Here is a 17,127-nt window from a genome sequence, read left to right on the forward strand (position 1 = left end):
TGGAGTAGATAAATTATTAAAAATATGCCAAAACCAAAAAACAGGAAAATCAGTGAGTTGATAGATGAGAGTTAAGAAAAGAAAAATAAAATGAGGTAGTGAAAGATACGTTGATTTTATCAACTGAATGGTTTTAAAGGAAAAGTGTAAATCTTTCTTTTTACACTCTCATTTTAATAATTTAACTGAGAGTATTATTCATTGATGTATTCACTCATATTTTTGACTCGACTGTTAACGTCTTATTACATTTTGTCAGATATCAACACTGCACCACTGGTCCGTGCCATCTTGTGCTCTGGGATACTGTGAAAAGCATTTTTCACTCTTCTGATATTTTGTACTTCTTTATAAATATAATAATTGATTAATTTAAAACAAAACCGCTGACAGTGTAATCAATAATGAAACTAATCAGTAGATGCCCTTCAGTGAAGAAGATTTTCCGTGTTTTTTCGTTATATTTCCCTCCCTTTGATCACCCCCCCTTCCTCTTTATGTCCCATGCTAATTTTGTGAGGGCAGTTTTGAAATCTTTCCACTGCAGCGTCACAGTTAGAAGTTTCTCCATCATAAGGAAGGCTTAATGGAAGCTTAATTACAGTCTGGCCTCTTTCAGATTCTAATGTTGGAGCTTTGAAGTGGTCAGGGGAGTAAAGACGGATTAGCCAACAGCCCCTTGTTTTCACAAGCAACAAACAGTTTTTCCATCCCCCTATAGCAGTGGTGTGCACTGGCTCCCGGCCAAGCTAAATTCCTCCAGTTATTTCAAACTGAGATCTGTTAGGAATTTTCCACCCCAGGGATGGGAATTAATTTTTAACAATTCTTTGACATGTTTGGTAGTAGTTTGTGGGTGCGCATGTGTGTCTTTACCAGTGTTTATGTGGGTGTTGATGTTTTGTTTGTGAGCATATGCACGGTTGAGAAACAGGGGTCAGCATTTCTTTTTTTTTTTCTTTCTTTTTTTTTTATTGGGCTGCTCGCAATCTGGAGTTCTCTGTAGCTTTATCTGAGGTGTACACACACACACACAAACACACACACACACACACACACTGTACTGGTCCCTTCAGGGTAGGGTCAGTACCTTGACTTGGCAAGAAAAGCCTATAAACCTTCCTCCATTGATTGACTCCTCCTCTGTATCTAGTTAACGTTATTCCTCTGCCCTTGAGCCACATACTGCAATTGTGAGAGGTGTGTGTGTGTGTGTGTGTGTGTGTGTGTGTGTGTGTGTGTGTGTGTGTGTGTGTGTGTGTGTGCGAGAGATACACAGCCAAAATATGTGTGTGTGGCTGTGCACACGTGTGCACGCCTGCACACTGCAGATTAGGATGAGATCAATGTGTTTGAATGTGTCAAGGTTAGAGGAAGCTGGCAGTACACAATGCCAAAATAGATGGGCTTTCATCCAATAAAAAAAAATCTCCCCTTGTTCCCTTCTGCCTTTATTTGTTCTTGTACTGTTTTCTGCTTTTTAATCCCTACCCTTCTCTTCTTTTGTTGGCCCCTCCATTTTGTTTATCCCATACCTCCTTTCTTACCTCTTTCCAGTAATTGCTTCTTCTAGATTTCATTTTCTTATAAAAGCTTTGAAGAGCGTTACTTGTCACAAAATTGTGAGTCTTTGTGTCCTTGGTAATCGTTACTTTTAATCAGATAACAGGTTTTCTCAATCAAATGGCAGATAATTGTGTGTTATTGTTTAAGTTATTTAAGCAGTACTTTCAGCATATTTACTCACTTTTGGCTTGTCATCCCTGTTTTTTTTTACCCTTCTTTTGATACCGTAATAACTTGATTTCATTGCAACAACAGACACCTTCACTTAGTCTCTGAAAAATGCTGCACTTGATATTTGCTTACATAAAACATTCAACTCATCTTTCAATCTCTTGCCTTAGGGCCACTTGGTGCCATCAGATGAGATAACTGTGTACTACCGCTGCCAGCCAGCAGGGGAGTACTTGGACTCTGTGATCCAGGCTCACACTGACTTTATCCTGGCTACCACCAAGGCTCCACTTCTGCCCTTCCCTGTCCCCAACACTGCCTCTATCATCATAGAGGAAAAGACTCAGGTATACTTGAAGACGAGCAACATTATTGTTTCCTCTGCAATGATACAAGTTCAGTTTAAGTTTAGTATTTCAAGTATTCCAAGTGTGAATGATAATTCGGTGTGAAATTCTGTGCCAATTAACTCAAAGGTGCTAAGGCAAGGGCAACTGCACTTGCTTAAGATTCATGAAATATACCAAGCAGTACCAAGACTATACCAAGTATGTTCTTTGGACTTTCGGGTGATGGAATGTTTTGCAAAAGTCACAATTTGTTTTTGTGATTTAAAAAAACACTTGAGTAAAGATTATGAAATGTTGGTGTATGTCTCTCATTCCTTCTTTCATGCACTTTTTTTCTTTGTTGCAGCTTAAAGGTTCAGACTTGGAGTTAACCATTGTAAAGGGATCTTCAGCCCCTCAGGCCCCTCTAAATGGACCAGCTTGCGCCTATGTGAACCTCAGGGTGAAGGTCAACAACAAAGAACAAGGTAGCACCTAGGGGGGCCGGATAGGAAGCCTGTTTTTCCAGCCACAAAAGCTCTAACAGGATTATTTATAACTGTTAAAACTTTTTAATTGTTATTGAACATCTGCCTACTGTTGAGAAAATACAATATGTACAACTCTATTTTTTCCTACAATTTTGGAAGGAACTCCAAATGTCTGAGAGGCCTTGCATGTATAGGATTCAGTCACCTTTGTTGACATGTTATTCACTCTGAGCTGTCTCACTATATTATTAATTCTCTCTGACTGGTTTGTTGTTTAGAGGGGGTGGTGCTGTTGGAGAACCCCAAAGGAGATAACAGACTAGACGTGGACAAGCTGAAGAGAGTGTGCAAAAGCATCTTTGGAACAAATAACACCCAACTCAGATTCTTCAGCGGTGGGACTGGTGAGAACTGATCTGAACTCTCAGAGAGACATAAATCCAACTCCTTCTCGTCTGTTGTTTGAGACCAACAGATCACTGTTAGAGTAGAAAACATCTGCCATCTCATATCCTTGTCTGGTGATTTTTTTTTTTCAGTTTAGGGACCTCCATAGTAACCCAGATAAAATGATGAAACTCTTTCGTGAACACATCTGTGTCTGTATTTGTATGTTCATTGCAGAGTTGACCAGCAAAACAGACCTTCAGACTTTGAGTGGTAAAACTTTGTCGGTGACGTCAGGCCCTTCCTCCCCCGGTCCCGTCGCCACCGCCGACGCCATCCTGTGTCCTTACGTTAACCTGCTACTCTGCAATGCACAGCCAGCTGGTAAGAAACACAGGCACACACTATTTTATCTATTATAATCAACGAGACCAAAACCAGCAGTGAATGTGTCCTGCACTGTAACGCTGTAAATTTCTAAAATAGATGAAGATAAGTACCAGAGCTAACTATGAAAGCTGGGTAAACATGGAACAGCATCTCCGAGCCTTTGCAGTGACGTCTACCCATCACAGAGCAACTGTCCTTCCAGAGATTGCTAATGAAGTCACTGTTGTTAGTTGACGGTAGAATAAGTCGTGCTTAGGAAAGACTTTTTATACAGAATTCAACAGCAAAACAACTACACCTCTCCCTTTCCTTCAGTGCTCAGTCAGAGGCTCCACCTCTCAAATCATGGACACGCACGGATAGTTGTTTAGATTGTTTTTACAAAACAGTGACAAAATAGTGTCAGAAGAGAGGACCATAGGTTTGTAGATAAGCTAACAAGCAAGGGAGCGTTACATGGCATGACATTTCAAATTATTTATCCAACCAAATAAATCCACTGTGCCGGCAAAGTTGTGTTTTTTTAGGTATTCATAGCTATAAAACCTATTGCACATGGTACAGATAAATATCATGATACAGAGCAAACAATGAGACGGCAAACTGGCAAAGCTAAGAGAAGACAAGACGGTTTACCATAGCTAGCACACCAGCTGCAATACTCACAACTCCTCTGCTACCATAGCTCACATCACTCAACATATCTTGGCAAACCACAAAGTAAACTGAATGTCTGTGGGCATTAACTGACCTACTGGTAAATGTTACCCACCTGTCAAGCAGAAACTGAGTAAATTCTGCATCCGTCTTCATTCCTTTGAACTCTCTGAGGTCTCTCCACTTATACGTTAAGTCATTCACACCTAACCCTATTCACCTTGCCCCTATACCCCTCTATTCACCAATTGATCAGCCAGGCTCTCTCTCTCGTCCTCTCTTTTTGATCTCTCTCTGTCTCCTCCCTTTTCCCATGGCTAGGCTCAGGCTTGATCACATGCTTTCCCAGGACTTGTGAACAAACCTAACAAGCCAATAATTTCTTCATTTATAGAGTAAGAAAAGTCTGTCTGGTTCACTTCACTTTCTTCAACACTCGACCTCTCTCCTGCAGAATGCCAGACAGGAGAGGTGGGCACCCTCCTGCTGGTGAACCCAGTGGGCCAGAATGGGCTCGACTACTCAGGCCTCCTGTCTGAGGCTGCCAAGGTCTTCGGCCTTCGCAGCAGATGGCTCAAACTCTACCTGGACCAGGACCTCACCCAAGGTAAGATGAGATGATGGGTGGATAGCTTACTAACTTTAACATCCATGCAGAAGACTTTTAAGCCCCTTTCAGATGGAATTAACAAAATATTATATTATATTGCCTGTGATCCCTGGTCATTTATCCCATCGTTCTGGAAGAAATAACAGGATACGGTGTGTAATAGACATGGACATTCAGATTCATATAAATTTTTTTTCAGTCTCAGAGTAATCCAGGGATAGTTGTCTGATCATACATGGGTACATTACAAACAGGAACTGCCAGGAGCTAATGTGGCCTTCTTTTAATCACGCCAATTTGACAAAAATGTAAACAAATACAGGCTAAAAACAGGGTCTTAAAGAGAGAGAGGAGTATTTACCTGTATCTAACAGGTGATTAATAAGCACACAGGCAAACAGACCCATATGTTGGTGTTACCATGTTTCCGTTTGGCAGAATGGCAAAAACGACCTCCTCGACTTCTCGTGTTTTCACACGCAAGAAGCAGGAGAAAATAAAGAAGCTCTTACTTCTGGGGGAAAAAAAAAAAGAAAACTCTCAAAGATTCTCTTCATCACTCCAGATAAGATTAAAATTGCCAGACCAGAGAGTTCACTTTAAAACAGTGGATGAATTTGACTGTAACCATTACTGGGGAAGGGGCACTCTGGACATACATGCCCTGGACTGGATTAAATCACAGACCAGCGCAGGTAATATTAAAATCACCCCACCTCCACTAGAGGAATAAATCCCCTCTGACTGGGGCTTTAAACTGATTTAAGGCCAGTAATTCTGAGCTGATATACAGTGAGGGGAAAATCAGATTGATAGTTTTTACCTTCAGCATCATTCACGTCACTGATAACAAAACTATCTCTAGTTTCCAGAGGAGGTTAGGAATTCAAGGAAATGTATTTTAAAATGTCATATCTTAGCCAGTGTATTGAAGGATTTTTTTTTTTTTTTTTTTTTTTGACCCAGACTGTGATATTTTCATTTCAACAATTGAGTGATTGTTTGGGTTGCTTCTTTGCTTCAATGAGTTGAAGCCATGAGAGGCTTACTCAGGTTTACAACGTTTTAATTCTCATTCCTACATAATAACAGTGGTAGAGGAAGTATTCAGATACTTCACTGACGTAAAAGTAGCCAAGTACTTGATTAACATTTGGCAAAATGTTGACGATTACTCTTATACAATAGATTGTTACAACTGAATTAATGTGTCAACAGAATTTTAATATTGTAGTTGGTGGGTAGTTTAAACTTTAACAATGCATCATATTTTATAAGATCATTATGTGTTTTGTGTGTGAAATCGAGGTAACTAGTAACTAAAGCTGTTAAATAAATGTAGTGCAGTAAAAAGCACAAGATTTCTCCCTGAATTGTATATATAATAGAAAATAAAATGGAAATGCTTATATTTTACCACTGCTCAAGGTAAAATAAGAAACAGAGGTGCACATCTGTCAGTGCACAGAGGGAGTCATGAACATTTTAATAATCATTCTCAGCTTAAAAAGAAAACTAGGATGCACATGATGAAACATTCAAGTTTCCTTGTTAGCTGTGCCATGCTGTCAAATGCAATACATATCATTTTTTTTTCTTTCTTTCTGTTCATTTTTCTGTGACTTGCAACATGGGTTACCTTTGAAATGAATAAAATGCTAGACATGGGTTAGATCTCCTCCTATCCTTAAGTGCACTTGTCAGTCAGTGCCTGCGATATGATGACACACTTTGGATGCAATACGATTGTGCGCTATTGATGAAAATTCCACTGCATTTTCCTCTGTGACACTAAGTGGTTTCTTGGATTCTCTTGAATAAAGTAAACTAACTTCCCTTCAAGTTAAGGTGTTAGATTTTTTTTAACTGTGATCTTCTGCGATTGTTTAATATCAATCAAGCGCGCTTTGTAACTCTTTGTTTATCTCTGTTTTTCAGAGCTGCCAGCTGATGCATCAGTAAAATCTCTCGACACCAAAACTGTGTTTGTCAGAGTTCTTCCAACAACGGCCCAGGCATAATTTCAGAGTCATCCCCTGATCTTACCATCAACATTTGTCTCAGATGTATCACAGGTTCCTGGAAAGTTTTTTTTACCTACTATAATCCCATGTACAGTGGATTTATGACAGCAATGTGTGTCACATGTTAAGAAGGTTTTTCGGAAATCCTGATGCAAAACAGGCTTGTCTGTCAAGTTCCTTTAATCCATAGAGTCCCTGTCACACGTCTTGAAATTTCTTAAGACGACTTCAGACACAATATTAGCATGGCTGAAGATGACTTGAGATATTTGTGTTTAAATGCAATCCAACATGTGACGATTACTGTTCTCCCTGACACATTTTCTTTCCTTCATACTGCCTTTCATTTGTCATCAACTCTTAAGTGACAGTTTTCTAAGAAAGCACGATCTGTTGTTGGGCTATATTTATTCTGGACAGAGAAAAGATTTACATTCTTCTCTAAAAATGGATGCACTTCAAGAACCTAAGGATTGTGAGGAAGGTGAGAGCTGAACAGGCCGGCTGGACGGATGTGGGAATGTGAAGTGGTTGGTCGTGGAGATTGTCTGATGGAGAGAAAACCAGACATTAAACCACCCTGAGAGATAAGCCAAAGGTTCTTTTACCTAAGATTCAAAGATTTTTTTTTTCTTTTTTCAGTCAATAACTTGTGAATGAAGATTCCAGGAAACTGTCTCGCTGTCAATATTACAAATGGATGTTTTTCTTTATTATGCTAATTATAGAAATTATGCAAGCTAATTCCCTTCAAGGCTGATTCGAGGTGAGCTTAGTCCAGAGTAATTATTGCTGTGGCTCATAATTGGGAAACCAATTTGGCCTATTGTGCTTATACACCATTTTGAATTTAACAGATAAACCTATTCTGTTCATTGCATTGGGAATCCTTTGACAATTGAAAAGGCATTTAAAAGGTGAAATGGATTTTCGGGCTGCTGTACCTTAGGGACAAAAGGATTCTGTAATAAAAATTACTATATTAAGTGACAAATGGAATAAATCAAAGGTGATGAAGAATCAACATGTTTTTTTTTACTTGTGTTCACGCAATTCTCAGTATATGGTGTTAGAAGATAAGTTATAAAAGGCTTCACAGAGAGTTTTTTAGAGCTTCCTATCTCCTTATAAAAGAAGAAGGCGACGATGTCTTGCTAATAAAGATGCTAAAATGTCTACCTGTTTGGAATTGAATGGGTTCTGGTCCTCAAGGACACAAAATACCTTAATTAAATGAAAGTTCTTCATTTTAGTCTTTAAATATTTGGGGCATAACTTCAACATTCTCAACAGAAATTGTATAAAATTGAGTGTGAGTAAAACAGGACTTAAGTTGCATGAAGAAGCATGACATCTATCACATTGTCACTCCTCATCAGTAAAGTTGATGGCCAGTTCATGCTCCCATGCATTCCTCGTTTTACTCGTGGAACTCTCTCTGACGAAAGCTGATTGTAGATCAGCAACTTCTCTTTAGGGTTCAGCTTTAGGAGATCTGACCAGGACGGAGCCAGCTTAGGCGGGGCACAGAGGAGTAGGTTGAAAAGCGGGTAACAGCTCAATACTGGACCTGAAAGTAGTGGAATAGGTGATGCTGGTAGTCCAAATTCAGTGGATAATTCTATATAGCTAGTAAAGACTGCACCTTTATTTGGATATTAAAAATCCCCTTATGCCTTTGGTGGGCCAATGCAGAAAAGTAGCATCTGGAAATGATGGAGAAAACAGATGGTTCTTCATTAGAGGGGAAAACTGGCAAGAAATTGAACTGGCATCTGAAATGATACCACATCTTAAGGGTGGATCTCACTAGATGAGACGATTGATACCATTCGCAGTTCTGTCCTTAAAATATGAAGCTGCAGCCAGCAACCTGTTAGCTTAGCTTAGCATGGCATACAGACTGGAAGCTAGGGGAATCTAAGGTAGCCTGGCTCTGTCCAAAGGTCACCAAATCTCCCTGCCAGCATCTCTGAAGCTCACTCATCAAGTCGTTGTGGCTTGTTTCTATAATTTGTACAAAAATTTAATGTAAAAATTTGAGTTTGTGGTTTTACAAGGGGGTTATGTGCAGGACCATTTCTTGATCGGGTGTGGTTGCTATGTGGCCATCGCCGACTCCAGGAAGTCATAGCACCAGGGCCAGAGCTATTCCTGCCCATAACCCCCTGTTAAATCACAAATATGTCATTTTAAAACTTTTAGTAAAACCTTAAATTAGCCTCAACAAAGCAGCCAATCTGCAAATCCATCACTGTCATAACTTGAATGTAGCTGAATGGGGAGCTGCCTAGCAATACTACCACATGATGGTACCTTTCTCCCTGACTAAATACATTTTGAGAAAGTGACCTGAGGATTCTTAATCTCAACAATGAAAACTAACGGTGTCATAAACTGGCATGGAGCTCTTTGTAGTTTCTTGTCTGAGTGATGAGAAGCTGGTATCTCATTTGTCCTGATGACAGATGACCCAGTAACTAGCTGTCAATGGAAAGATGTATTCATCTTCGACTGGGTCAGTCTGTGAGTTATAAAGATGTCTCAGTCCTAGTTTTTATGCCTCTGTGCTAGCGAAGCCGCATATAGAGACATTATGTTTCCGGGTTGTCCATCCTTCTGTCCGTCCCATTCTTGTGAACGCAATATCTCAGTAATGCCTTGAGGGAATTTCTTCAAATTTAGCACAAATGTTCACTTGGACCGAAGGATGAACTGATTACACTTTGGTGGTCATAGGTCAATGGTCAAAGTAATTGTGACATCACGTCCCTCCCATTCTTGTGAATGCAATATATCAGGAAAGCCTGGAGGGAATTTTGTTACATCTGGCACAAATGTCCACTTGGACTCAAGGTCAAAGGTCACTGTGACCTCACAAAACATGTTTTTGGCCTTAACTAAAGAGATGCTAATTATGACAATATACACTTAATACCTTTTAATAAAACTTGACTTGGCTTTCCAAGGGACATTTATAGGGTACTGACCTCCACAGGCATTGTGTTAATCCTGGTGTGTGAAACATGGTTCCCACTGGTCTGGAGCCAATATAGTGAGAAGTCCTGTGTGTTAGATCTGTGTGTGTTGATTAATGGAGGGCCCAGGAGCGAGAACTGCGTGTTGGCAGTTATGATAACCCTTGGTTGGGGGCGCTGCTGCAGAACCTCTCTTTTCCTTGTGATCTTTACTGCACCCTATTATAAATTGACTGCTAATTTACATCCAAACTAAACACATAAGTATACTAATAATCTTATATTAGTAATGTTAAACATTTGTTCACTGCAGACTGCTACACCATCAGCACCAGCACAGTATGCTGAGCTGCTTCTTCCCTCAAACACTGCAAAGCACATTAATTAACCTTGAATACGTCAGAGCAGTACCATTTCATCCGAATGTATTGTATCATCATGGGAATATTTTACCCAGAATAACCAAAGCTTATTACTTTGTCCTCTGAAGAACAAGGAATGAAGGATAGCAGGAGGAATGAAGAAAAAAAAGGATGTAAGAACAGGAAGAAAGATTAACATTTTGCATAGATTCTCTAAGTCTTAAATGTAAGTTGTTGTTTTTTTTGTTTGTTTTTTTTTTTTTTTTATTTTATTAATTTTTTTAAATTTTAGGGGATATTTTTACCCAAATACAGTATTCTTTTAAACATTGCAAAGTAAAAGTGGTACTTAAGAAAAAGTACAACCTCAAAATGTAAGTAGTCTAGTTACCTGACACTCACAGTTACTTTCCACCTGAGAATTCCAGCATCTATATAATCAGTGTCACTTCAGTGTGATGATTTGATCCTCCTCCCTCCTGGGTGGAGCAGCATGCTGCTTCACTGGTTAAATATTAAGCACACTGCTCTGTCTCATCCTCCTTTCATCTGTCTCGCTCCCATCTGCTCCTGCTGCTCCATTTGTGCTGCTGCTCACCCTGGCCCGGGTAAGAGAGCAGGTCAGCGACCCATCTGCTGATAGACATGACAGAAATACAGTATGCAGCTCTAATGAAGTGAACATGACCCCTGTCATCCAACTCTAATGATAGACAACAAAACTCATTACAGTGTGCTGCGGTGATAGTCAGCAACAAGCAGAGGTTTTCGCCAGAATAAAGACAGGTGTGCTTTCAAAGTTATAAAGACCAATAAGAGCCTTTTCCAGCCAGCCCACCCTGGCGATGTGTGCTGCGTAACGGAAAAATCTAAATCTCTGCCAGTAAATCAATTTTCAGCGCCCTGCAGGTTGCCCACTGTAGAATGACAGCAGCAAATACAACCTCAAACACGGAAAGCACAATGGGTAAGAGGATGAATAAAAGTAGGCATGTTTGTTATTTTTGGCTGTGCTGGGTGTATGACCCAGTGCTCTGCAAGTATGGTGAATTGCAGCATATTAAGTGTACAAAAATAATATGTAATTCAAAACAAGGATGTTTTGATGATGAGACAGCAAAAAAAAAAATCACCCTCAGTTTATTCAGCTTTTAACAGGCGATCAGCAAGGCTGGCTTGAAAACCTAAAACTGTAATGTGTAGTTGTCAAAGTGAAGTTCATAGACATACACTTTTCTTTATTGAGGTCATAAATACTTCCTTTTTCCAATTTACTCCTCTAGCATACTATACTATATTAATTAATCTTATTTTAAATTTGAAATGTGTTCATTTTTGTCTTGTTGTCCTTGGTGTTTTATGACAGTTGCCAGATCGGATTTTGGGAGAAACCATTTAATTTGGCCGCCATCTTGAAGAATTTTTTTTTTTTTTTTTAAAAAGGGATAAAAACTTCTGAAAGGAGTTAAACATATTTACTGGGCAGCAACAGGATATTTATTAATTCCATAGGATCTCATTGTGAAACTGTGGCGGGAGTAATCCGACTGTGGCAGAGGACGTCAGCAGAGTAGGCGGTCCTTTAATGTGGCCCATGATGCATTTGCGTTCCCACTACTAATAATATGGCCACGTGGAGCTCGAATGCCTCCTCAGTGTGTAATCGGTGCGTTCACACCTGTAGTTAGAGCTGCGCACTTGTGATCGGATGCTCATAGCTAGCTAGCGCTAACATTCGCTAGCTAGCGAACTAACGACTTTTGAAATGATTAATTCGCGACAGAAACTGGGGCAATTAGGATTACATGCGAAAACAATTGGAAAACGTCTGCAAGTATTATGGCTATCATTAAAAGCGTGTGAACTGATAAGGCTGTGTTTTCTGGCAAAACGTGGGACTTGACCCCTGTTATCCACTAAAAAGTAATGTTTAACGTAGGTTAGCTTCTATGCTAAGTAGCCCTTTGTGACATCTTAAAAGTAGGGATAAAGTACAGGACAGAGTGGATAAGTAGTAAGATGAAACAGGACATAAGAATATGCCACTTGGTCTGTGTGAAATTATCACGAGGAAGTTTTGCTATTTGCCAACATTTTACAGACAAAACTAATGAATTAATAAAAAAAAAAAAAAAAATCATTAGTTGCAGCCCTTAAGCCACCGAATCTCAATTCACTCCCCAATGCTTATAACGCTGATTGGGAAACCTTGCACATAAAGTCAGTTAACGTTTATCAAAGTCATGTTATGAGGATGCACAGGACGTTGCAGTTCACTAAAACTTGTGTTTGCCTCTATAATAACCGTCCTCGTGGTTAACACGCTTTTAATTAGTTTCTCTGAAAAAACAAAACCAAAGAAAAAAACAACACACATGCTCCAGTAAACCCTCAGATTAGATTCAGATAATATTGCGCAACAACTGAGCTCCTGATTCACTTGTATGTAATCGAGAAACTGTGCGCGCAAAGTGGATTAACGCATTTGGGAATGCGTCGTGACGCCGGAGCACCAGACCCCTGCTAAAGCTCGATTTCCCTTATCTACCCATCTACTAAATGCAGCACCTATCTTCATCCTGATGCGCCTGCTCCCCCTCCTCTTCTTCCTCTCTCTCCTGGATCAGCAGAAACAGGTAGGACATGCATCCGATTCGGAAAACATCACCCACATATCCAGTGAGTGGGGGGGGTGGAGGAGGTGGGAGGTAGTCCTTTTACGTTACAGTTTTTGCGTTCACTTTTTAGTTTGTCCTTGTCACGGTTGTTAGGAGACCGCTGTCAAATGAGGAGTCGGTGATAATGGGAGATGCCCTGGCATCCGTAGTGAGATGCATTGGCAGGAAAGACACACTGTTGCTACCCATTCAGTCTGCTATCGTTGCCACAGAGACGTGCATTGTGCCGCAGGTATGCAGTGCAACTCAGGGGATGTATGCGACAAATTAGTTTATTTTCCACCTCTGTTTTTGTGGATGTATGCTGCATATTCTTTCTTTCATATTACACAGTTTGGAGACATAATGGCTGGTTGATGATATGATTGGCCGAGCTATTTTATGTTCTTACTTTACACTGAGATCAGTGTAACTCAAACTAGCCACAGTATGTGTTCTTAACGAATTTAAGATTCCCGATTGTTTAACACCAGGTACTGCTGTTTTGAAAGGTATTTCTAGGATCCTCAATCGTTTGGATGAGAATATACACAGTCTGCATACTGTATACATAAATATACAAGCTGTTGCATGATGAAAAGTGTTTTAACCTGTTATACATGTTGCACCTGTTTTTTCTCATCCCCAAACAACTATGGCTGCTGGAAATGACACTTTATGTCCTGCTTAGTTTGTACAATATGAATCAAAATCTAAAATTGTGTTATCACCAAGATACATACATATTCTTTCCAATATTTTATAACAAAATAATGTCTTAATATTTTGCTGGTGAACAAGGAAATATGTAATTTCCAGATACCTTTAATTGGATAGCTATATAGTTGCCACTGTAAATTAAAAATTTTTCTTTTTGTGCAATGGACAGAACAGCAGCGAGTGTTGTTAAACAATCTTCTGGGTTTTCAAACACACCAGGTATTTATTTTTTCTTAAAATTAGATGCATATTTTTGTGACTTTGTAAGGAGAATACATGACAGGCACAAAGGGCTAAACTTACGACAGAAGATGTAATCAGGGATATAGTGTAGGCTTACCTCTTTTTGGCTGACATTTACCTTGTTACAAGCTGCGACTGTGTGTTGGCTGGTGGTGGTTTCAACTTGTGAGTCTGTGTGTGTGTGTGTGTGCATGTGTCATCATGACAAAATGTGGTCCTGGATGCACCTGCTGTAGCGTGAACTACCACAGAGGTGGTTTTGAGTACTTGGGCAGGTGTTTATATGTCTGTCTGTGGGTCTGTGTTCGACCTGTGAGTACTGACAAGGACATGTAATTATGTGGTAATAACTACTGAATGTAGTAATAACTACCGAGAACAAAAGTCAGACGTCAGAACATCAACATGTTGACAGGTGTCGCGGTTGGTGTGATCCCACTGCAAGATGGACTTTAGTTCTCTTTAAATCCTGTGTGATTAGCTATATATTTAGTTTTTGTAAACCATGTTCTTATGCCGATTGATGTAGTCTTTGCTAAGATGGCCAACTTCACACTACTAGCTATAGTAAAGCCTCTGCCATGATTATTACACTGTACATGTAACTGTTGCCACCAGCTGTGGTTCATTATTTAGTTTTTTGATGTATGGAAGTTTAATTGTTGCAGTTGCAGTCATACTGTCCAAGGTGAACCCGTACAAATCAAATCAAAATGACGCATTCCACATCAATGACACCTGAAAGGAGCCTGGATACAAAGAAGAAATATGCTAATCGCAAAATATCATTTAAAGGTTATTGTGTGGGAAATTGTCTCTTCGCCCTGTAGTTCTTGAATTTGTGTTGAGATTTCGGATGTTGCACTGAGGCTGCTGGTGTTTTGCTGTTGTTGCAGTTGACTTTTCAGTTTTAAAAGGAAAATTTACTTTTTCTCTAACAACCTGCCTTGTACTGTGTTTTTATTGTTTTTATCCTTTTTTTCCAGTGATGGAAATGTTTTCCTGACATTTGGAGACACAGCAGCTCTGGTAGATGCAGCTTTACAGTGCAGGATGTGGGATGACCCCACAAATCAAATCTTTAACCACATTTCAAACAATATTTAAACCACTTATTTTGAAGTGAAAGTTGTTTATAGTGTGCTGTAAACAACTGGTATACCACATAGCATTACCAATAGTTCAACTTTGACCTATCTACTTTCTGCAGTTACACATGTGCATACATTTATAATGCAATGGCCAGCTGTAATGGATATCTGAGGTGTGTTTGATTTTATATATAAAGACCCTGAGTTTAAAAGGCAGACTGCCATTACCATTAATCTTTCTCACAAACAGTAGCTCCTTTGGTACTGCTCGCCTGACACTGTCGATGAATAATGCATACATAATTACATTTTTTGGAGGGTAGTAAAAGCTGACATCTTGTGTGATTGATCCAGCGGTAGAAATTTGGCAAAAACAGCATGAACAGAACAGCAGCAGATTCAGCATTTAGGTAAAAAAAAAAAAAAAAAAAGGAACTATTTCATTATGTTTACACATCCGCACATAAAATACTTGATTAGCTAATAAAATGAATTCTAATGAGTCATTTAGGACCATGTTAATTACTGCTGCAGATTCAGTCTTCCTTCTGCCTGTCATTTGCATATTATGGCACAGTGTTAGAATTAATTTAACCATGACCAATTCTCACTGCAACAATCAGAAACACTATTGTAGGCAGTATGGTCATCACAGAATCTCTGGACAGATGGATGAAAAATCAGTCTCTGATCATGTATGCTTCTCTCTGTTCTCTCCTCTCTCCTTTCGCCTCTCTCCATCACACTCAGTAGCTTGATTGAATGCATGTTGTCCATATGTGCCAATTAAAAACTTGAAATCAGAGCTATTTCGTATCCGTTTCTAAACCTTTTTAGTTTTTGATTTTTAAACTGCATATTATGATTGGGTGATTGGAAGAATACTTCAGCTGAATCTGTAGGTGATTGGTGGAGTCCATTGTCTGGGGCAATTTTAGACTGCAAGGTGGGGCTTGTCCAGTGGTAGTTGAGGGGATGAGGGGGGGCTGCTGCTCTCAGTGATAGCGTAGCATGCTCAGCAGTATGGTGAATTTGCGAAACCTTGTTATTGCAGTGTTAAAATCTTTTGCCTTTGCTTTATATTAGCAAATACGACAAATTGCTTTGTATGGGACTGTTGCCCTGCTGGTTGTATCCTGTTTAAAATCAAAATAATCTCAAATAGGGATCGGCCAATACGTTTTTTTCAGGGCTGATTCCGGTACTGATTATTAGTAATCAAGGATACCGATAACCGATATTTGGAACTGATATGCCAACACAAAACTACAGTCACACAAGTACACTGGCCGTGGCGTCCAGGTGTTTCTATTATTTTGTCCACCACAATTATGCCAATGAAGCTAAGCTAAATAACAGAAACACCTCTCCGTATAATGCAATCCAGCTCGACAGGACCACTCACCAACAACTCTACAACAATCTTAATAAAAACTGAACATTACGACCTTCATGAAGGTGGTTTATTGCAGGACTGTTTTATTAGACTGTATCAGTTTTAGCTAGATGTTCCTTATAAACTGCCAGCTGAGTGTATATTAGTAATTATCAGTTGTATGCAAAGTGCCTGACTGGAATTAATTGGTTGCTCTCTAGGCTATAACATGTTTTCCCCCTTCCCCCTTATGTAATGTAATTTAATGTAACAAGAGTTCATTTTAGCTGACCGACTTTGTACTTTTATCCGAGTAAATTTTTACAAAAGTAATTTTACTCCTAATTGAGTAAAATTTCTTTTCAGCAGGAGTTTCAGTTACTTGTAGTGTTTATTGCTGCTCTGTCTCAACCCAGTTAATGTTGCTGTTTTATTCATCACAGCAGCTAACTACCTGCTGTACATACAGCTCCCTGCTTCCTGTAGCGACTTTCTCGCTAATTCAACAGTTGTTTACACACCATTCAACTGAAAAATGCTGAACGTTGCATCTGATAATCGGCCAGGCTGATAATCGGTTGTTTTTTTTTTTTTTTCCCCAACAAACTCTTCCATGTTTGCATTTGCTGAAAGTGGCGTGTGGGGAGTGCAGACTCCCTCCCTCTGTGTGCATGATGATGCGGCACGAACGCCTGCACAAACGCCTGCACAAACGCCTGCACAAACATATCTGCAATTGTTGGTTGTTCAACTGACTGACTGGCTGGTTGGAAAATGTTCACATAATGGCCAATGGTCATGGTCAGTTTCGTCTTTACAATATTTTGTGTAAAGGCGATTTTAAATTGTTCACACTGAGGGAGTTGCCTGCATGTTCTTCCCTCTGTTTGAAAAATTTGACAGTAACTTCTGTATCTTCTATTTTTGTAGTATTATTGCCAGGATTTTCTCAAATACAGTGACGAGTACAAGTGTTCAGTAGATGTGATTCTCTGTGAAGGACGCATTTTTTTAAAATTAACAACAGAGCTAAACCAAACAACTGTTATGTGTTTGCTTCAGTAGGCTGTTCAACT

General features: G+C 39.5%; 1 protein-coding gene across 1 annotated transcript in view; it reads left to right on the plus strand.

The window, feature by feature from the left end:
• Positions 1–7,649, plus strand: part of iars1 (isoleucyl-tRNA synthetase 1) — a 59,908-nt gene extending 52,259 nt beyond the window's left edge. Inside the window, exons 29-34 of the mRNA XM_023426787.2 lie at positions 1,908–2,084; positions 2,434–2,554; positions 2,836–2,961; positions 3,182–3,328; positions 4,446–4,598; positions 6,540–7,649. Of these exons, the coding sequence (XP_023282555.1) occupies positions 1,908–2,084; positions 2,434–2,554; positions 2,836–2,961; positions 3,182–3,328; positions 4,446–4,598; positions 6,540–6,622 (807 nt within the window). The 3' untranslated portion in view covers positions 6,623–7,649. The remainder of the gene's footprint in view (positions 1–1,907; positions 2,085–2,433; positions 2,555–2,835; positions 2,962–3,181; positions 3,329–4,445; positions 4,599–6,539) is intronic.
• Positions 7,650–17,127: the final 9,478 nt, after the last annotated feature.

Source organism: Seriola lalandi, unplaced genomic scaffold (assembly GCF_002814215.2).
Source record: "Seriola lalandi dorsalis isolate HSWRI2012SDOR001 ecotype SW California unplaced genomic scaffold, Sedor1 jcf7180002054840, whole genome shotgun sequence".
NCBI lineage: Eukaryota > Metazoa > Chordata > Actinopteri > Carangiformes > Carangidae > Seriola > Seriola lalandi.